The 22,428-nt window shown below is 46.4% G+C and overlaps 1 protein-coding gene across 5 annotated transcripts in view; it reads right to left on the bottom strand.

Annotated features, from left to right (window-relative positions):
- STRBP (spermatid perinuclear RNA binding protein) overlaps positions 1–22,428 on the bottom strand; it is a 1,497,608-nt gene that overhangs the window by 28,717 nt on the left and 1,446,463 nt on the right. For 4 of the 5 annotated variants that reach the window (XM_069609636.1, XM_069609639.1, XM_069609638.1 and 1 more), the window contains one exon: positions 15,648–15,721. The exons of the other annotated variant lie outside the window; for it this stretch is intronic. In XM_069609636.1, the coding sequence (XP_069465737.1) occupies positions 15,648–15,721 (74 nt within the window). The remainder of the gene's footprint in view (positions 1–15,647; positions 15,722–22,428) is intronic. 5 annotated transcript variants of the gene reach the window in all.

Here is a 22,428-nt window from a genome sequence, read left to right as displayed (position 1 = left end):
GAAAATCCTGCAACGGGTAGCCGTTAACGGGAGTAGAAACGGTGGAGCTTGAGGCTCGATTAACCGAAAAAATATGAAAATTCACCTGAAAAAGCACGAAACACGCAGTAAAAGCTCGAGAGCTAAGCACGAGGACACCCAACACTTGAACGTGCGGTAAAAATCTGAAGATGGCTGCCAGAGGCGGGGCTTAGGTAGAGGGCAGTCATTGGCTGTGGTCAGTATGACGCAGAGATCAGTGATTGGTTACTACTACAAAAGACAGATCAGAAACGAAACTGATACTGATTTTTTCTTTACCGAGGATTCCCAGCCTGACGACGGGGAATATTCATGATCATGTGAATCCATGCCAGACCCCATGCTGGAGAAGAAGAGAGGTTCAGAATCATGCAAAGGCCTGCCTTGTTCTTTATGGGGGTGGAAAAGAGCCTTTCATATAGTCCTGACTTCCTCTCTAAGATTGGAACACACCCTCTTGCTTCCATTAACAAGAGCTTCTGAATACCCAGAAGAAGAGGCTTTGAGCCTCAATGAGGGTAGGGGAGAAGAGTGAGGCAAGGGAAAATTATTGCATTGTATCCCTGGTTTCCCTTTCATCTGCTCAGATGATAATGGACTCTGCCCCCTACTGGGGTGCTGTGAACCTTCAGATTTGCCTCACTTTGATGACTTAGGATCTGGGGGTGGGGGAGATGGGGGAAGAAACCACTAGGTGAGGTACTCCTTACCAGAGGCACTGGCCTCACCGTACACCTCGTACTGGTCATGAAACCCTCTTGAAGCCTCCCGTGTTTATAGCTGGAAAGGGCACCTCTGTTAGCCTGACGACATTGGTTTGGCCAAAGCGCTAGTGAGTGAAGCCAAGGATTTCGCTGTTTGGGCGCTTGTCCTTTTCTTGTTCAGCTCTTTATCTGTTTCCGGACTGAAGAGCTCAACCCCATTAAAGGGAACATACAACATACTCTCTTGAACATCAAGCTGAAATTTAGAAGCTTTTCAGAGAGCTTGTCTGCAGAGCATCACCCTTCATGCCGTGCCTCAAGCAGAAGTGTCTAGATGGTGAAAGGATGCCTCAATCGTGTCTTCAGCCACTTGATGTGCCTCGACCTGCCCAGAGTGGAAACACACCTAGGCACCTCTCCCAGAGCAGGGTTTCACTCCCTTAGCGCCTTCCAAAACTACAAGTTGCTGGCTGGCATTACTGCTCCGGCATTCACTTGTCTGAAACCAGAACTGAAGTTCTGGTAAAATGTCTTACCAGCAGAGTCCAAGATGCAAATATTCTGTCACAAGTGGCGTAGAGATGAAGTAGAAGATAACTGCATTTTCCCCAAAAAGGTAGCTGCCATCACTATGGTACATTGGGCAGGAGGCTGCCCCATCACGCACATCTTCTCAGCGGAAGAGCCCTTTAACCAAAGGCCCACCTTCTTAACTACTGGTGGAACAGAAGCTGGTTACTGCCAGAGTTTTACTACCTACCCTACCCCATCTGGCTGCAGATGGATGCCTGACTTCTCTTCTGATTTCAGCTAGAGGACAAATGACAAAACTCTCATGTCCACTTGAGGAATCTGGAATCCCCAAATCCGACATGAGGCCTTAAACCCTCTCATGAAAGGCTTATTCTGACATTGGATCCTACTCTATCTCATCCGCAGAAAGAGCTGTCTCACGGATCTTACCCTGGTGGGCTAGGAGGATCCTTAGGTAACAGAACCTACAATGGCATTAGTATTAGAGGGGCTGCTGGAGGGAGCAGTGGCAGGAAAACAGGCAGCACCTTATTAGACGTTGATGGCAGTGGTGCTACAGGGTCAGTTTGGGGCAGTGTTGAACCTATTATAGGCACTGGCCAACATTTCTGAGGGGAAGTTGTCCGAGGATCTCAAGTTGAACCTGCACCAGTACCTGACTTACGTAACTGCACCTGCCAGACAAGGCCTATAAAATATTGCCTTGTTCGAGTGCATGAGATCCTGAAATCTCTCAAAAATGTTATCCTCCCTCGAAGAATGGCCAGGAGGAGAAAAACTTCAGAGTGGCTGGAAGCCTATCTGATGCCCCACGTACTGTGGGGCATCTAATTGGTGGCGTGGGGGTAGCCCCTTACACTGGGAACCACTCCACCTGTGTGGAGGAAAAAGTTGGAAGCCCCAGAGACCACGGGGGAACCAGAGATAAAATCCCATTGGCGTCTTCTGCCCGCGTTGCGCGAGGGGTCACTACAGAAGCATTTTACAGTGACTGGCCTAAATCAGAGTTCAAAACCATTGCCACTTAGATATGGTTTACCATTGAGAGCCACAACAGAGGCACAGAGACGGAGACTGAAGAAGCTGAAGTGCACCCTAATACGATAGGCGTGCAGAGCCTTGCACTACCACACACCATTGGGAGAAGACCTGGTACTGGGCCTCAGGAAGAACCCAGGTACAAAGCAATCGAGGACAGAGTCCGCGATCTGAGCCCTTACAGAGTCCCCTTGGACCGAAGCCCGGTGCAGACCCTAAAGGCTTGGTTCACGCACCACTAGCATTCTCAACAGAAGCTTTGTGGCAGACACTGGTATTGCCGTAATTAGCCAGGTCAGACCTGGAGTGCGCCCTCCCAACCTGGATGGCCCTCAGGAAGGAACTGCCTGGTTAGGGTGCCAAATAATGTTAGCAGCAAGCCCATTTGAGGTGGTATTGGTACATGTACATGTACAAAAATACTGACCAGAAGTGATGGAGTTCGGCAGGATTATCAGAATGGCATTGATTACATCGATTAAGTTGTGCTCCCTACATTAGGTCCCAGTCAAAAGTAAAGGGATATTAACTGCTCAATTCATTAACTTTCATTCATTAACTTTGTTCTGATGCTCACAAAAAGGCAAATAGTGATGCAATGGAAGTCTTCTAACAACCTGAGTGCTTACATTACGAAAAAATGAGTATGGGGAGGATGAGGAAATATATTGTATAAGGGATATTTGTTTTGCAGAATTTGGAATCTGAGACTAGTCACGGCCCAGCATCAGTGTACCACACCAAATGTATTGCATGAGGTGGCGTTAACTATATGTGCACTATTGTAGAACGTGGTTGGGTGTTGAATTTTGCACATTCAGGCCTAGGGTCACAGTTTATGTTTGACCAAGATTAATTTATTGATTAAAGAAAATGATGGTTAGGGCAAGCAGATTTTAATTTAGAAAAGAACAGGATAACTAACATAAATGAAGGACTAGCCCCTTGCAGCCCCTCCCCTGCTCTACATGCCTTCCTCCTTAATCTGCCCCTCTTCCTTCCAATCTCGCAGCATTTCTAGCCCTGCTCCAGCATATAAATGGTGCAGAAAATGTTAATAAAAAAGGAGCCTTTACTCTGATTGATATTATAGGCCTTGCTGTTTATTGTTTTCGGTGTCTGTGGCGTAAAGAGTTAATGTGTGTGACTGGTATGTGCATGGCGATTCGAGCCAATCGTGCATGGAAAATGTGTTAAAGTATTATATGTTTATTTATATGATTGTTGCCGATTAAATCGAGTTGTCACACTCCCGGTCTCCAAAACTGGACAGGGTTTTTAAATTTAAACAAATCTCTCGGGACAGAGGGCCCAATTCCAGGAGAGTCCAGGCAGAACCGGGACGTCTGGTCAACCTAGATATGGAGCAAACCAAGGCTATTGTTTGGATGCTATGAGAAAGATTTTTCCAAATAGGTTTTAAACATCACACTGAATCGAGCTGGTTACATTCACATCCCTTGCAATGATTAGAAGAGAGGTCGGTTTTTTACCTACATTAGAAAGTGTGAATTAGGAGTATGGGCAGTCCAGGGCTTTAGCCTAGATTCAGACCTACAGGTTCCAGGTCTAAAACAGACCAAAAGCAGGTTGCAATGCTTTTCTTGACTTTAGGAATCAGGCAGAGGTTGGAGCTACTGGTCCTATAAGGTGCCAATACTTCATTCAATGTTCATGAACACAGACACACGCATGTAGACTCTTAAACACAATTTCAGTTCTCATTTAATTTCCAATTGCATAATCGTATGCATCGCCCTTATCGTTGATTTGCGTGCTTTTCATAGTGTAATGGATGCACACTTAAATGTAAAGCATATCTAAACTCTTACAGATGTTAAATGGTACATGGAACACAGGCCTTGTTTTGACCAGGAAGGTTAATTCTCTGCTTGAGAACAGTTAAAATACCATGTATGGTTGCTTTTAAATAAAGTACATACCCAACAAACCAGGCTAAAACATGCCACATGGTCTTTTAATAAACAGTCAAAAAGGAAACTTTTAACTTTTGAAAAAATGTAAACACATGGGCTTATATTCAATTACATAGAATAGTGTATTCTCTGGTTCTGAATGAATTTGAATTCTTGTAAATATAACTTGCACTGTCCACTGAATGGAGACCCTTAACATTGTCAAAAAGCCCAACTTTCATATTTATCAAGAAGGAAAATTGGGTCTCAAAAAAGAACATGACCACCTTTAATACGATGGACTATTTCTGAACAAATTGAGGCATGGGGTGTTACTGTTATGTTATGAAATGTATAAAGAGCAACAATGACCAAAAGGTATCCTGGCACTAAGGGCTCTCAGAACGAGAGACTGACAACCGGTAGCAAGAAAAACAAAGACAGGAAGGTCGCGCAAAGACAACCAGCCCAAGATCAGGGATTAAACAAAAAGGTTTTCAAGGCAGAGGCGATCAGATGCACAAGACTATCCACATCTATAATGTTTGTTCTGCGACTCCTTTTCCCTATCTATCTAACCTATGTAAAAACATAAGGGTCTTTTATGATCTAACTTATGCAGCCTCTCCTCTTTGGAAGGTTGAGGCAGAAGGGCAACAAGTACAAGGGCTTGTAATTCGCTCTCTCTGCGTTGCTGTTACCGAAACTAGGAAAATGGTATTCTGTGCTACCAACCTGAGCAGGCAAGAATGTAATAGCTGGAAGGGTGCTACCATTAGGTCCCAAGCCGGCAGCACAAATGGGTTTGGGGGAAATTAATTTGTTATTCCTTTTAGGATTTGTATTACAATTAGCATTGGGAAGTACGATCCTTGTCCATGAACGCACTTGAAAATGGAGAGCATAGCCAAGTATCCTTTAACTGTAGTCGCATGTAATTCCTGCTGGGCAAGGTGCAAAAGGAAAGAGTACCACATATGTATTGCATAAGAAACCAGAATGTCGAGAAATCAGACTCCAGTGGTTTTATCCTCCTTTTTCAAAATTCAATATTGACAAATTTTGAGAAATGGGTATTGCACAATTTTACTTTTCAACTGGATTAGGTATGGGAATTTCACCCATCAGGAAAAACAAGTACTAGAGGGTCTGCTTGGGAATCAATAAATATTTAAACCGGCAGATAAATAGGGAGCCATTGAGTTAAAGGACAAGCAGGACTATTTGAGAGAAATTGATAGCTAGTTGAGTGATAGGGAGACGTAAATGGAGATTCTGCATGACCCGAAAGAACAAGGCTCTAAAACAGGGGTGTGATTTCACACCATACAAAATTGTTTCTACAGGCAACTCATCCAGTAATGCCTGTAATTTACATATTACCAAAGGTCCACGAGAGCCTGGTAAATCCCCCTACCCCCCTTCACACGGGGTGTCCCATTATTTCATCTCTTGGAAGCTTTTTAGAGCGTTTAGCCCAATAGTTCGATAAGGCCATAATACAGGACAGTCCAACTCATGTTTGTGGGACATGCCACTTTTTAGCAAGGCTTAAAGATGTTGACTTTGTGCAGGTTCGTAGCATCCTCTTTATGATGGACGTCACCTCCCTCTATACAAATATTCTCCATGAGGTTGGGATGGAAGCCATGGAGTGGCTGTTTCTCTCAACAGATGCCTGTAAAGCTGATGCAATCTTTCTCTTAACACTCTTCTCTGAAACTAATGCTGACAAACAATTCCTTTAGGTTTGTTGGTGGGTACTTCCTGCAGATCTCTGGCACAATCATGGCAGCTGCCATGGCCCCATGCTAGATCTTCAGACTGAATATGTTCTGAATTCAGTGATGTGGAGCGAATACCTTTTACTCTTTGTAAGGTATATAGACCATGTGCTTGGCATATGGAGAGGTCCTGTCAATGAACTTGAGAATTTCTTCGAGATGATGGACCAGATGCATCCACAGAGCAAATTTACTTTGAAATATAGCTTTTACCAGTTTCACTTCCTCGATGTTGAGGTGTACTGTGAGAATAATACACTTAAAACCTACATTTTAACAAAACCAACAGACCGGAAATGTTTGCTTCTTGCTACCAACTTTCACCCTAAACGCATGCTTGACAGCTTCCCTCTAAGCCAGTTTTTGAGGTACCGACGGAATATTTCAACCTTGAATGAATGTAAGGTTCAGGCAAAGACACTACAAGAGAAAAGTTTACAGAGGAAATAAGATCCAAAATTGATCGAAGAAGTATCTAGGAAGGTTGAACAGACTTTAGTGTACGGAAGGAGCATGGCATTGGAAAATATCTTGGTTCAAGCTGAATTTGAGCAAAGGAGAAAATCTTGTATCCAATATACCGGGACGCAACCATGTTATAATTGCCAACACTGCAACAATATCTTGAAAGGCAAAAGTATTACACATCCATCCTCTGGCAAAAAAGAAATATTCTGAAGCATTCAAATACTTGTGACTCCAGTAAAGTAGTATATTGGTCTAAAATGCCTAGGTAGGTATTATTGCGTAGGAATAACATCACGGAAAGCTAAACCTTGCTGGACAGAGCAAAAGTCCAACATCAGGTTGAAGAACCAAATCTCTGGTTGCAGAACATTTTCTTGAAGCCAAACACACAACATTGCCCCGGTACAATGTGTGAATTTAGAGCATGTAGTTTCAACCAAAAAAGGGGGGTGATATACAGAAGAACAAGTTACTTTCTTACCTGGTAATTTTCTTTCGATGGGATGGTCCGACGACGTATTCCATATCTATGACAGGTAATGTCCACAGCTCCTCCGATAGCCGACGTCACCCGATGTGATGAGTAGGACGCACGACGCCCATAGCCTCAGTTATAGTTTTTTCCCAGAACGTGTGCCACCAGTTTTCTGCCAGTCAGACACACAAGGCCTTGCGGAACGCAAGCTGTAATCGCAAAAGAAATTCTGCAGCAGGGTTGGCAGGGAGGGAGTGATATGGAATACGTCGTTGGACTATCCCATCGAAAGAACGTTACCAGGTAAGAAAGTAACTTGTTCTTCGAGGGGATTGGGTCCTCCGACGTATTCCATATCTATGACAGACTCCCAAAGCAGTACCAAGCAAGGAGGTGGGAAAGAATTTAGAATACAAATTTAGCATGCCCAATCAAATTGCGGAATAGAGAACTGCCTTGCCAAAGGCCAGATCTTGCCCTCTGATGGAATAGAGGGAGTAGTGCGGTACAAAAGTATGTACTGAAGCCCAGGTGGCTGCATCACAGATGTGACGAATAGGAACTCCCCTCTGCAGAGCAGTAGACGCAGCCACTGCCCTGGTAGAATGGGCCCGCAAGCCAGCCGGAGGATCCTTACCCACCAAGCGGTAACACTCGGGAGATAGCTAAAATAATCCAACGAGACAAAGTCTGTTTCGTCACAGCTTGTCCCAAACGCTTTCCAGCGTAACCAATGAAAAGTTGATCGTCCACGCTGACCCGGGACATGCGCGAAATATAAAAGCTCAACGCTCTCCTAGGATCAAGCCTATGGAGCCTCTCCTCTTCCTTACCAGGATGTGGAGGAGGATAGAACGCCGGAAGAACAACCTTCTGGCTCAAATGAAATTCCGAAACCACCTTCGGAAGAAAGGAAGGACGAACTCTAAGGACAACCTCTAAGGACAACCCTGTCCTTATGAAACACAGTGAAGGGTGGCTTAACTGAAAGTGCCTGTAACTCACTCACTCTGCGAGCGGAAGTAACCGCAACCAAAAACACAGTTTTCAGAGTTAACAGCTTCAAAGGGCAAGAATGTAAAGGCTCAAACGGAGCACCCATAAGAAACTTAAGAACAAGGTTTAAATCCCAACCGGGCACCAGAAAAGGTGACGGAGGGAACACATTAGTGAGCCCTTTCAAAAACTGCGAAATTAAAGGAATTTTAAAATAGGAACACTCTTCAGACGAGTGCTTAAATATGGACAGCGCCGCCAGGTAACCTTTAATGGTCCCCACTTGCAAGCCCCTGTTGGCCAAAGAAAGCAAAAAAGACAGAACCATGGGAATGTCACATTCTGAACTCTGCACCAGTCGCAGAACTTTCTCCAACGACAACGGTACAGAGACTTAGTTGCCGGCCGCCTGGCCGAGAGCAACCCCTCCATCACGTCTTCATGGAGGTCCCAATCCTTATACCTCAACCTTTCAGAAGCAAAGCGTGAAGATTGAGGGATCTGACCTCCGGATGGAAAACCTGACCCCCCTCCCGTGAGAGCAGATCGTTGCGGTAGGGAAGACGACGTGGAGGGCAGATGGACAAGTCGAGAAGGTCCGGGTACCACGTCCTCTGGGCCCACGCCGGAGCAATGAGGATCATCCGGGAACCGAACCTCCGTAACCTCTGCAGCCCTTGCGGGATGACGAGGACTGGAGAAAACGCTTACAGCAGTGGGAATGACCACTCCACCACAAACGCGTCTCCTAAGGCTCCTTTTGGAGGAAATTCCCACGAGCAAAACCTTTCGCACTTCTGGTTGACACTGGAGGTGAAGAGATCCACTTGAGGGGTCCCCCAAAGGGCAAAGATCTCCAGGAGAATCTCCTGAGCCAGCTCCCACTCGTGAGAGATCGAGCTCTGCCTGCTCAGAGCGTCTGCCGTCTTGTTGTTGTCTCCGGCCAGATGAACAGCCGAGATCGACACTTCCTGCTGGATGGCCCAGAATTCGAGCTGCATCGCCTCCCTGCACAGCGGAAGTGACCCTGCCCCCCCCCTTTTTGTTGAGGTAGTGCATGGCCACCGTGTTGTCCGTTAGAATCAGGACACTCTTTCCGCGCACAGTCGGCAGAAAAGCCTTCAGGGCTAGCCTGACGGCCCTCAGCTCCAACAGATTGATATGGAGTCTGGACTCCGACGGAGACCAACGACCGCTGACTGTCAACTCGTTGGCATGAGCTCCCCATCCCGTGAGGGATGCATCCGTCACGATCGTCACCTCCGGCCAGGGCAGCCAAAATGGGGCCGTCTTCATCAGATTGCCCTCGACGGCCCACCACAGAAGGTCCCGGGCCACCGAGGGCGGCACCTGAACAGGGTCCGACAGCCTGCCGGAGCACTGAGACCACTGGAGCTTGAGTGCCCACTGCAAAGATCTCATCCGCAGACGAGCCTCTGGCACCAGAAGAATGCAGGATGCCATGAGGCCGAGCAGTCTCAAGAACTCGGACGCTGGGAGATCCTGGGCAAAATGAAACTTGTGCACCATCTGCTGTTTGTGAAGAGCCCTCACCTGAGGAGGAAAACACTGCCCCAGGAACGTGTCGAGCACTGCTCCGATGTACTGGAGCCGCTGCATTGGTGTCAAATGGGACTTCTTTAAATTGAGGGAGAAGCCCAGCCTGTGAAGGGAGTGGCAGGTGACGGACAGATGATCCAGGACTTGCTCGGGAGAGCTCCCCCTGATCAACTAATCGTCCAGGTAGGGGTAGACATGAATCCCCCCCTTTCCTGAGATGTGCTGCCACCACCACCATGAGCTTGGTGAAAACCCTCAGGGCGGAGGTCAATCCGAACGGCAGGACCCGAAACTGAAAGTGCAAGTCGCCAACCGTGAACCTCAGGTACTTCTTGTGCTTGGGATGGATCGGCACATGGAAGTAAGCATCCTTGAGGTCGAGAGACACCAACCAGTCCTGAAGTTGAAGGGCCTGGAGGACTTGAGAAAGAGTCACCATCTTGAACTTGTCCTTCCTGAGGAGTTTGTTCAAACCGCGCAAGTCCATGATGGGTCTCAATCCCCCGTCTTTCTTCGATATCAAAAAATAAGGGGAATACCATCCCTTGTTCTTCTCCGCTACAGGCACCAGTTCTATGGGGCCTTTCCCCAGCAGGGCTTGAATTTCCTGCGCAAGGAGCGGATCCGGACTCTTCAAAGAGAGGCTCCCTGGTGGATTGTCGTGAGGCCTCTGCCGAAAAGGAAGACAGTAGCCGTGGGTTATGATCTCCAGAACCCACACATCCGAAGTAATGGCTTGCCACTCTACAAGATGCTGCGCCAGCCTTCCCCCAACTGGCGAACCATGGGACCTGGCCTCATGACTGAGTGGTAGCGGCTGCGGCGTTGCCCGAGGGCAAAGAGGCAACTGCCCGAGCGGCCTTGGCACCTCGAGTACCTTTATTTCCACCTCTGGCACTCTTACGATGGCCTCTTTGACTGCTAGCTCCCCTCGCTTTACGGAAGGACGAGTAATAAAGAAAGGAAACTCCCCTCCATTGCTGTCCCCTAGGACGAAAAGGCGGAGGTTGGCGAACTGCAGCGCCCAACGACTTCGCTGCAGCTTTGGAGGTCTGCAACCTCTCAAGGCTCTTGTCAGCCTTGCTGCCAAAAAGGTGTTCACCGTCAAAGGGCATGTTGAGGAGCCGGGACTGCACATCAGGAGCAAACCCAGACATCCGCAACCACGCAAACCTGCGCATTACGGTGCTCGCCGCCATGGACCGGCTGACACAATCCGCCAAGTCCGAACCCGACTGAACGGCCTCACACATGGCATCCTTGCCATCCTGAACCATAGCAAGGAAACCATCCTGTTCGTCCCCTTCGGGAATATGTTCAGCCGCTAATGCAACACAGTTCCACAGAGTGTGTGTGAAACGAGACAAGGCACATATGGAGTTGGCCGCCTGAAGCGCCATACCCCCCCGAAGAAAACACTTTCTTCGCCCAGCCGTCAAAACGTTTGTCGTCCCTATCCGGAGGGATGGTAGGATACGACGCCTGCTTTGCCGGGGCCGTAGCCGCCTGCACCACCAAACTCTCCGGAGTGGTGTGCCTAGACAAGTAGCAGGGGTCGCTACTGGTTCGACGGTATTTTCGCGACAAAGACTTGCCCACTGCCGGGAGACTCTCCGGAGCAGTCCAAGCCGCCACCACCCTTCTCTGCAGAGCCATATGAAAAGGCAAAACCAGGTCAGTGGGGGGACCGAGATCAAGGATGTCCGTGAGATCATCCTGAACGAACTCCCCTGGGGGAGGTGACCAACCCAAATACTCGGTGACCCGAGACATAAGGCGCCGATATGAAGAATCGGCATGAGTGCCAGGCTCCGGCCTACAAAACTCCACCTCCGGAGAGGTGTCCAGTCCACTGGCATCATGCAGCGACTGCCACAGGTCATCAAACTTGCTATGGCCCGAGATAAGTTCATCGGGAACCGGAACCGGAACCAAGACGCCTTCAGACACTTCATCACCCTCAGAAATGTACTCCAGGCGGGGAGAGGAAGACCTCTGGGGACCAAAGCAGTGCTTGACCTTAGCCAGAGCCTTTCTAGGGGCAAACCCCGTGCCACGGGGCCCCTCCAACACCACCGCCTCGAAAGGCGTTGAGGGCGCCGAACGAGTCGGCGCCGACAGAAAAGGCTCGACGTCGAGCGAATCGGCGTCGACGTCAGCTGCAGCGCCGGCAGCATCGGCGGTGTCGACACAGGCCTCGAAGCCGGAGCTCCGAGCGGGTCTCTCGACCTAGGCGCCGACGGCGTCGACGTCTTCTTCGAAGAGGGCACAGGATCACGCGGTCTCGAGCGTGTCGAGGACCGGGACCTGGAACGGGCACAGGGAGAACGGCTACCCTTGTCCGAGTGGGACCTCTCCCGCGAGCCATGCCGACCACCCGAGCCTGAAGGCATACGAGCGGTGTCTCTCGACCGGTGCCGACCGACCCCACTCAGAGGTGCGGACGGACCGGTGCCCTGCAATTCAAGAATCGCTAGCATCCGCTTCCCGAAGGAAGCCCATTCCTCCGGTGTCGCTTGCATGGAGTGATAAGCGACCCGCCGACGGGCGGAGTCCTCGGAAGAGGACGGGGAAGGCGACCTATGCCGGCGCTTCCGGGAATGCCTTGAAGAGGCGGAGGAGTGGCGAGACCGACTCCTGGAAGGAGACCCACTGAACTTCCGACGACGACGCGGAGAGTCGCCCCTCGAGTCATCCGTCGAAAGCCCCGCAGACCTCGACTTCCGGGGCTTAGACACCCGGCCTACCGTCAGCTTCTTGTTGCGTTCCGGCAAGGCCTTTGCTGTGAGCGACTGGCAGTCGACACAGTCGTCCATATCGTGGGCCTCCCCGAGGCACCAGAGGCAGGCGTCGTGCAAGTCTGTGACCGACATCTTGGACCCACAGTCCCCGCATTTCTTGAAGCCCGGATGCGGGGTTGAAGACAAAGAAGACATCGCCACAAACAGGTCTTCACAACAAACCGAACAGGTTCAACGAACCGAGAATTGAAAACAGCAAACTCCAACGAGTCGAGGCATATTGAGATTCACGAAGCAAACACGTTCGCGGAAAAAACGGAACTGAGGCTATGGGCGTCGTGCGTCCTACTTATCACATCGGGTGACGTCGGCCGTCGGAGGAGGTCCTCGGGAACGGCGCATCGACGTCATCAACGCAGGATGCAGACGCCAAAGATTTTCCAAAGCAGCACAGCTGGGGACATTACCGGTCATAGATATGGAATACGTCGGAGGACCCAATCCCCTCGAAAAAGCTACTACAGAGAGAGATGGCATGGGATGAGAAACTCTATTCCTTGGCCCTACATGTGATGAACAATGAGTGGCATTTATCATGTTTCGTATAAGCTTCTTATTAGGATTGAGTTGTACCTGTTGATAATTAAACAAGTTTATTTAAGTTGTCATGGGTGAAATTATATTCCTATGGTTCTCTACAGCTGTGCTTTAACACATATTCCATCTACCAAGGGTGAATACATTGGTGGTCTAAACACACCGGACATGTAGGTTTGTACAGCATAGATTTTATTTGGTGGACCGATAGAGTTTACAGCAATAGGAATAGAATTGCTTATTTGGATATGTGTTGTTTTTCATCTCTTTACGAGCTCATGAGACGTGATGTATTTTATTAAATTTCTTTACAAGCTCATGAAAAGTAATGCACTGAATGATCACATTGATGCTCATTACATTAGATTGTGAGCAGGGTGTCTTTTTAACCCGCAGGTTTCATAATGTTACTATGTAGCACTCAAAACCGTTGAATTGACTATGTCAATTAAGTTGGTTATGCGTATATATACTGTCCTTAACTGGTCTACAGAGCCATGATACGCAGTGTACTGAACGAGCGCATTGGAGCACATTTCATTAGGTTGTGAGCAGGGTGTGTTTTTAACCTGCAAGTTTTAGAATGTCACAATGCAGCGTTTCAAAGCGTTGAATTGACCATTTCACTAATTTGCAAGCCTCATAATGTTATGGTATAATACTGTACGCGTGTATGTACAAACGTGAGCAAGGATGAGAGATACAATACTGGAGCTTATTGAAGTTGAGTGAGGAATATACTTTTAAAATATGGCTGTTTGACTTATTAGATTCTGAGGGGGATTTAATGTCTTGACGAGATTTTTAAGTGGGATATATGCCTTGCAAATGGTGTGAGCTATAGGAACTCATAAGCTATAGGAATTCATGACTACGCCGGTCTTACTCGTTCACAGATCGGTCTCGTATTGGCTGTCAACACGAGAACTCCAGCATTGAAAGATGGAAGCGAGGCGCCCGACTGGTTTAAGCCGGTCTACTGCCCGTTGTCAATGTATTTTTGGATTAAGAGGAAACAGATGTACGTGTGTGAGCACAGCAGAAGCGCTGCTGTTTGAAGGTGGATGTTTGATGTAGGGACTAATGGGGAACTCTTTAATGCAAGTTTTGCAAGTTTCTGGTGACCTTTTGCTCGTAATGAGAATTCCGTTTGGAATTTCATGTCTGGCTTAATGAAGTCGGGTGAGCATTTATTGAGTTCTGTTTAGTTAAAGATGAGTTTTAGGCTTCAGAGCATTTTTTTATGATGCCTTCCCTTACTAGGCATGTAAATTGGGAGACATTGAGATGTATAAGAGGTTAGTGTTGCTAAGTATTTCTTGTTATAAGAGTTCTAATATTCTTATTTCTTTGCAGGTGACATTGAAGTAATGTGTAGAATCAATATGACAGCTGTGTAGCCCCTGAAGGAGGATAGGTTGTTGTATCCGAAACACGTTGGAAAGCTTAAATAGCAACTCACTATGTACAATAATATATATGCTGTGTGAAGGCATCATGAAGCAAGAGACCGAACAGACTTCAAGTTCAAACAAAAAGATATTTACTACCTTAAATGTCTGAATGGTGTAAAGCCTAATTTGCCCTATGCTAAGATTGGATATCCTTACTTAGTACCAATACTGTCAGATGTCAAATATGGGTGAATAAGGGGAGCCGGCTTACAATAGTTCATAAAGGCTGGGGGAGGGTTCGGTTGGTCTGCAATAGGAAAAGGGGGATACCATGTCTCTTCATTGACCCTCCTCTTCTTCCACCCGTCCTTCTGGTGCTTCTGGAGTGATAGTATCTCGGGATATTTTCCTAGTTAGTGGGATAGGTATAGCAATATCCCATAATTGCCTCTGTGATAGAGGATTCTGTCTGAAAGGGAAATGTGGAATACTATGTCTCGCCTGTGGGCACCCCACTCCCAATCCCCAACGACCCTCCACCCAGATGATCCTACCTCGCTTCTCCACCCCCAGGGTCAGGATCCCAGTGTGATGGCTTTTCCCTGGCCACCTGAGAGGAGGACTAAAGTAAGGTAGATGTGAGGACGCCCTCGAGTTTCTCACAGCTGTCAGACTATTTGTAATAAACCATGTTTTGAGAAGCAGTATCACAGCAGGTTCTATGATGAGTAATATTGATGAAAATATTGCTTTGAATTTTGAATACATGATCATCTTGATGAACATTAAATTGAAAAATTACTCACATTGAATGTGTTGGTATTTAGTTGAAGAATTGAATATTTGTACTTAAGAAAACAGGAGGAGGATCCTCATTGGAGTTCACCAAATTACCTCTTGATCCTCACAAAGTCAGGTTTGTTTAATTTACACAAGAAAGGATCCATGTCCTTGACGCTGTACTGGCCTTCTGTTGCTGGTCTTCTGGCGGAGAGCAACAAACACCTCCATAATGTCTTCAGGAAGATCCTCAAGAAGGAGTCCAGGACCGCTCCTTTGTAATGGAACATTGGTGAGGGTGTTACTTGGGACTTGAGGGAGAAGCCCCGTTTGTGTAAGCGACATGTGGCTGAGGTGGTTCTGATATCGCTTTAAAGATGGGGCTCTTATCAGCTAATCGTCTTAGCCAATCCAGCAGCGGCAATGGATGCCGAGAGGGATGAGTGGGTGTGGGGGGGGCAATTTGGAGGGCGGTTGAAGATAGAGAGAGAGTACGCTTGGGTTAGAACTTGTCGCACCGAGGCGTCTGAAGTAATATCCCACCATTCTCTGGAATGTTAAGCTAGGCACCACCCTAGTCCCCTACAACCCACACCGCCTCCGAGTAGAGTGTGAGAATTTTTAAAAAGCAGCCTCTACCTCTTGTGAGCCTCGAACATTTTCTCTGTCGTTGCATTCCAGACGTTTGTCCATTCCCTCGCTGGCTGAAGGAGCTGAAAAAAAAAAAAAAAGGGTTTGCCTCTCTATCTCCAAGTGGTAAATTGTACTGGCTGTTCCTGCATCACTTCCCCCGAGGACGTTGCAGCGGCTTTTGATCCCTGTAATTTCTGTAGGCGGTGGCCTGCCTTAGACCCAAAAAGGTTTGAGCCTTCAAAAGGGAATGTCATCACTCTTGTCTGGACATCTGGGGCAGACTTCATTAGCAATAAAAACTTCTAACACACAAAGCGTGTGCCCATTGCTCTCCAACAATCATGCACATTCAAGCCTGTTTGTAGCACCAGACACATTGCTTCATTTCCATCTGTAAGAATGTCTTTAAACCCATCCCTGCCTATGAAATTACTGCCCATAAGCTGTGGGTATACTTAGCCAGGGCAAACTTGGTGTTAATGCGCTAAAGGAGCATGCTGCCGGAGGCAAATACTTTTTTGAAAGGGTGTCATTTTTTGCCACTACTGTCCAGAGGCAGGTATAGGTAGCACTAATTTTTGTTCCTGATGTATCTGCTTGCACCACCTGGCCCTGAGGGCTGTGGCGCTTGGATAGGAAATATGGGTCTGAGGATGCCGGCCTGTACTACTTTGCCAAGCCTATAAGAACTGGTGGTGCCAAGCAGGGTGTTTTCCATAGTACCAGAAGTGGGTCCCCAAGTGCTGCAGGGAAAGTAAGGATTAGCTCCTTTGAAGGGCCCATGTCCTTATCAACAATGTCTGTAAGGTCAAAGGAAAAAAAGGCGTGCGAAGAAATGTTAAGTATAAGCCAAGTAAGTAATGAATTTGCGATGCTACCTAGACAGTAGCTATCGACGAACCCCCAGTTCTCATGGAAAGAATCATGTGTGGGTCACAAAAATGAAAAAATATGACTTTTTATTGACGTCACACATACAAAAATGTTTATGAGTTAAGTTTTAAAAATAGTAGGAGCACAAAGTTTCATATAAACAAGGAGTAAATTCATCAGTAGTGGTGTCTATCAGCATAAAACATAAATACATGAATACACTAAATACAACAAATATCCCAAATACCACCCATGTGTGAAAAGAACTACAACCTGTGAAGGCATTATGAAGCAAGACACAAACAACACACAAAGTTCAAAGAAAATATATTTATTGACTTAAATGTCAGGATGGTTGAAGGCCTAACCTGCCCTATGCTAAGTTGGGATTTCACTACCTGAACGAAACTAAGGAAAGTCTGAGTCAAAGAGTTCAACCTATAAGTCTGTATCCAAAACCGAACCTTTCCCTCACACCCTAAGCTAAACAACGTGTAGGGAGGTCAATAATAAACGTTCTGAGCCTCATCCAGCTGCTCTTATCGTCTTCTCCGGCTCCTGCTTACCCAAGTTCCAAGCAATAAAGTAAAAAAAACAAAGCGGTCTTGGGACGGCGTTCTCAAGACAGTTAACAATTCTTTGAGTCTCAGGATGCCCTTGCCCAAGACTTTAGTTTACACAATGTTGTTGGATTCACACAGTCCCAGGCTCACTGGTCTAGGCGCAGTTGTCAGACTGCACGGTCCACCCACCACAGGTCGCGCAACCAGGATCCCTAGGTTCCTTGACGCAGACTGTTTTTCAGGCGTATCTCTGTGTACAAGGTTATGTTCTTGTAGTCTCTCTTGGTTGGTTTCCTGGCTTATGTGCAATGTTCACACTCCTTTGGCTTCTCCAGAGTAGCCTCTTGGCTCTGCCCAAAGTGTTGCACATCTCTTGCCAGTCTTTTGGCCTTGCCACACAGTAATTGTACATATAGTTCACTTTGTGGTGGTCTGGCTCACGTCCCACCTTGTTATAACACTTTTTTGCACGTGCGCTGTTTTCCCATGGGCACTGTCACTTTGGCAGACCTCCGCTTTGCCCATAAAAAGTGTTCTTTAATTCCATAAAGTTCAATAAGTATAAGTGTTATGCTGCTTTCAATTCAGCAACCAACAAATATTCACTTTCCTTATTTTCAAGCTTTAATTCAGTTTGATGTTCGATGTGCATTTGTTATACCCGAGTTCAAGTCTTTCGTCACTTTGATGTTTAAATATGCATCTGGTGTCTTTTCTAGTTCGATATGCAAAGGTTCTCACAGATAGGCATTGGTGAAAGTTATCCTTCATCCAATTTGGGATTCAATATATACTTGGTATGGTTTAAGTTAAAGTTATTTAGTTTGGTATTCAATAAATGTTCATAATGCTTAATTTCAGCTGTCTGTGCCGTTCGGTAACTGGAATGCATTAATTTCCCACTTGCACTTAGGAACGCCCCAGTCATCAAGCGTTGCTCCCCGACACTCACCGGTACTTGGCGGCGTTCCCGAACGGCTCCCGCTGCTTCTTTCTTCCTTGTAGGACAGTGGGCCGCTCCTACGAGCCCTGCTGCTTTGATGAAGATGCAGACAGCGTTCTTCCTCTTGCTACACAGATCAGCAACACAGAGGCGCCCTTTTTAGGCTTCTGACTGGTGTCCTGGATCCTCCACAGGTCCCACCACGGCTGCCTCCTCCTGGGAAAGATTTCCTACAGGTATCCTTGCTTCTCTCCTTCTCAGCCTCCTCCTCTCTCTAAATACCGTTCTCTGGCTCTCATTTTATACGCCTGCAAACCTCTAACGGGTTGCAGGTGTAAACCCTTGATTAGGTTTGCCTGACTCTCACCATACTTAACAGGCATCTTCATAGTCCCAGTACCAGAGCGGTAAAATGTAGGTGTAGTGTCCATTACTCTTAGTCTCCTCTTCCATGTCCCAGTACTTTCAACTCTCAAATATGGGGAATTGAAGGGAGAGGTTTTGCAATAATCCATAAAGGTCCGGGGGAGGGTTAGGCTGGTCAACAGTAAGGAAAGGGGGATACTAAGTCTCACCTGCGGGCACCCCACTCTCAACCGCCGATGAACTTCCACCCCAGTGATCCTTACTCGCTATTCCACCCCCAGGGTCGGGATCCAAGAGCGATGGACATTCCCATGCCATCTGAACAGAGGATGTAGGGGTTTAGGCGTGAGGATATCCTCAGGTTTTTCACAAACCACAATAAAAAATTATTAATTAAAACCCAGACCTGTTATACAGCTATTTTCCTTGGAGAGCCGATGGCATCCCCATTCAGCAGAGCTAATCAGTGTGACAGCTCTGCAGATTAACTGTGGTTTAATGGCACAGAATGGGAGGTTTGCTTGACATACTCGTTTCAGATATTTATTTTTGCTCCTACTATTTTTAAAACCTACCTTATACATGTTTGTATGTGTGCCAACCACAAAAAGTAATTTTTTTATTTTTGAGTCCCACACGTGATTCTTTCCATGAGAGCTGGGGGTTCGTCTATAGCTACTGTCTAGATAGCATTGCAAATTCATTACTTACTTGACTTACACTTAATTAACATTTCTTCACATGCTATGTTTTCTATTGATGATTTACCCTGTGTGAAGATTCCCTTGGGGACCCCCTACCTTTTCGTGGCACTTGCACAGGACATATTCTGTGACATCTCTAGCAGGGTGCTAGAAGGGTGACACCACCCTAAGGCCTCTGAAACCTTAGTCATAATCTTCCATTAAAATCATCGAGAGGCAGAACGATCAGGTTGGGCCAAATCAACCTACAGGGAGTTGTTAAGCAAACTGGCATCTTTCAGCTCTGTGGCTAACTCCGCCATCCTTTCTTCCTCTGACACAAACTCATATGCAGTGTTTGATGCCATGAATGGTTCAAAGCTGAAGGGCATCAGTTTGCTTTCCTTGTCAAAAATGTTCCGAAAAGAGGACAATGTTTTTCCTCGACTGAGGGGAGTATCTCAACGCAGAGGTTGGGTTGGTGGTTGACAGGCCTCTTGAGGGACGTGTTGAACCTGCTTTGAAAAGTGCTGCAGGAACTGTTTGTGTCAAAAGCCCTTGAAGATTCTTTGAGGCCCACTTCATGACCAGGCTCTTAGGCGCATGGGAGGAGTGTTTTTTGGATACCCTGCTAGATTTGTCGGGTGGGATGGGTTCCACTTAAGTGTTTTCTGTCTAGAAGGAGGCTGCCTGAGTTGGCCGCTTCCTCAAACACATCCATCATTTTATGACAGAATTCCCCCCGCTTTTCTGCAGAGGCAGATTTAGATGGGAAACAAACCTGCCTGTCACATGAGCAATCTGCAGATGAGTGTTTGTGCCTTTTTGTTTTTGGGTTGATGAAGAGGAATGGAGTCGTTCTTGAGAGATCTTTTTCTATGTTTCTTGGCTCTCTTTTTAGGTCTCTCCGGGATACTATTGGTCACCTCTGAGCTTCTCCGTTTGGACGACTTTGTACCGAAGGGGTGGTGAAGGGCAACTTGGCCGACGAGCACCTGAGAACGAACGTCAGCACTCTCTCCTTCAATGCCTTTGGTGTCATGGATTGGCACAAACTGCAATTGGCTATCTCTTGATTGGCACCGAGACACCAGAAAATAGTTAAACGCTACATCGAGGAATCGCTACTCTGATGGGACCAGGGAGTGTCCAAGTCAGCATAACCTGTACATACTCTCAAGAGGCGGGAACCATGTGTGAGACTGCCACGGCTCTAAACATTATACAGACTACTCCAGTAGAAGTGAACATTAATGTTAGATAAATAGATGCATGCAGGCGGGGACAGGATATGGATGCTATGACCTCACCACTAAATACAGCAACACAAAGTATGGATTGGGGTGTGAAGCATGCTACCCAAGAAGTACAATCTATGAATAAACAAAGAGATATAGGGACCTGTGGTAAATTGAAAAATATCAGTCCGCTTAAAATAGTACTAACTACTAGGTCTCTTCTTAAACATGCCCTGGATGTGGCCACACATATCACTAACCAGGACGTTGATATATGTGCTTTTACAGAAACGTGGTGTTTTGAGGCTGAAGGACCCACTCTTGAACTGGAGGCCCCTCTTGGCTACACTATTCAGCACCAGGAAGGGAAAGGAGGGGGCTGCCTTAATTTTTAAAACAAATCCTGATGCATGGAAAATGGAAATAAGGGGTGTGGTGGGGTGTGAAATTAAAATAATAAAAATTAGGACAGATGCAGAAACTACCTATAATCTGGTACTAATCTATAGACTCTGTCTACTAGGCCTGAGTTTGCTAATCAACTATGAAATATCCTGCTAAGGCTTCCCAAACCCAACATCAAAGCGTTTGTCCTAGGAGACTTTAATTAATGGTTGAGTAAGAACGACGACTCTCAGGCTAGGTTTCTTGAAGAATCACTAGCAAATCTGGGCTTTGAGCAACTTCTCAATTCTCCTACACACAATAAGGGGAATAGATTAGATTGGGTGGCCACGCATAAGGGTATCATAACTGATGTGATGGTATCTCCATGTCCATGGTCCGACCATTTCTTTGTTTACTTTACCATAGTGTGTGAAAACACAATTTAAGAGAAGGAAGGTGAATAAAGTTTCCATAGTGTTTAGGAATGTCACTACATTGACACAAGAGGCTTTGGAACTGTGCTTCTTGCCGTTGGTGGAGCCGGTAAATAATCTCACACAGGCAGAACACATCATGGAAGCATATCAATACACCACTGAAGAAGCAACCAATATTTTAGCCCCTCTAAAGATGAAGCAGGCCGTGGAAAGAATGAGAAATTCCTGGTATTCCCCAGATCTCCAAAAACTTAAACCGTTACAAACCAAGTAATTTTATACTTGGAGGTCCTCCCAGCATATTGAAGATAGGGAGGCATATAAGAGGGCTGCCAAAATATATAAAACAGCTGTTATTGCTGCAAAAAAAATATTTGATGTCTGGATTGACAAAGCTCAATCGGAATAAAAATAATTATTTAAGATCTTGAAGGAATTAAAACATCCATGTTCCGACATATCTAGAACTGTCAGCGCCATAGAGGCTGTGCTCCAGTGCCCTATCCAAGACTACATCCTTCATTAAAATGACTGATCCTCGCCCAGCTGAAACGTCCCAACCTGCAAAAAGACAAAGGAGAAGATGAATCTGAAAGCAGGGATAACAAACTATTGGATCTACTGACTAAGGTGACTTTAGACACTGCAGAAATAAAAACCAATCTGATTAATGCAGAGGACAGATATTTGGATCCTACTACAAAGGTAGCAGCTATAGAGGAACATCTTACTACTACAGGTGACAAAACTGTAAGGTTGTTTGATCAGATAAGGAATTTGGAATTCCAAAATAAAAAACGGTCTCTTAAGCTATCTGAGCAGGAAAACCTCTCTAGGAGAAAAAACAGAGTGGCTGGATTTCCTGAAAATGTGGAGCGAGGGAACACTATGGCATTTCTAGAGAAGGCATTGATATCTATGTTAAAATTGGACCCCAGCACCCCTTTAGAGATGGAAAGAGCGCACAGGTCTATCTATGTTAAAATTGGACCCCAGCACCCCTTTAGAGATGGAAAGAGCGCACAGGTCTTTGGGGCAGAAGCTAGCACTGGGTCAACGTCCAAGACACGTTATTGCAAAGTTTTTAAGATTTCCTACTAAATAAATGATACTTAAGAAATCAAGTGAGCTAGGTGATTTATCATGGGGAGGAAATAAAATCATGATTTTTGGAGATTTAAGCAGTGATATACTGGAAAAAAGGACAGTATTTAATACAGCTAAAGAAAAGGCAAGGAGTAAGAAGAACAAGTTACTTATCTTACCTGGTAACGTTCTTTCGATGGGATGTTCCTCC

Source organism: Ambystoma mexicanum, chromosome 8 (assembly GCF_040938575.1).
Source record: "Ambystoma mexicanum isolate Mex_15411 chromosome 8, UKY_AmexF1_1, whole genome shotgun sequence".
NCBI lineage: Eukaryota > Metazoa > Chordata > Amphibia > Caudata > Ambystomatidae > Ambystoma > Ambystoma mexicanum.
Note: the sequence above shows the minus strand (reverse complement) of the source record. Positions and strands in the feature narration are given on the sequence as shown.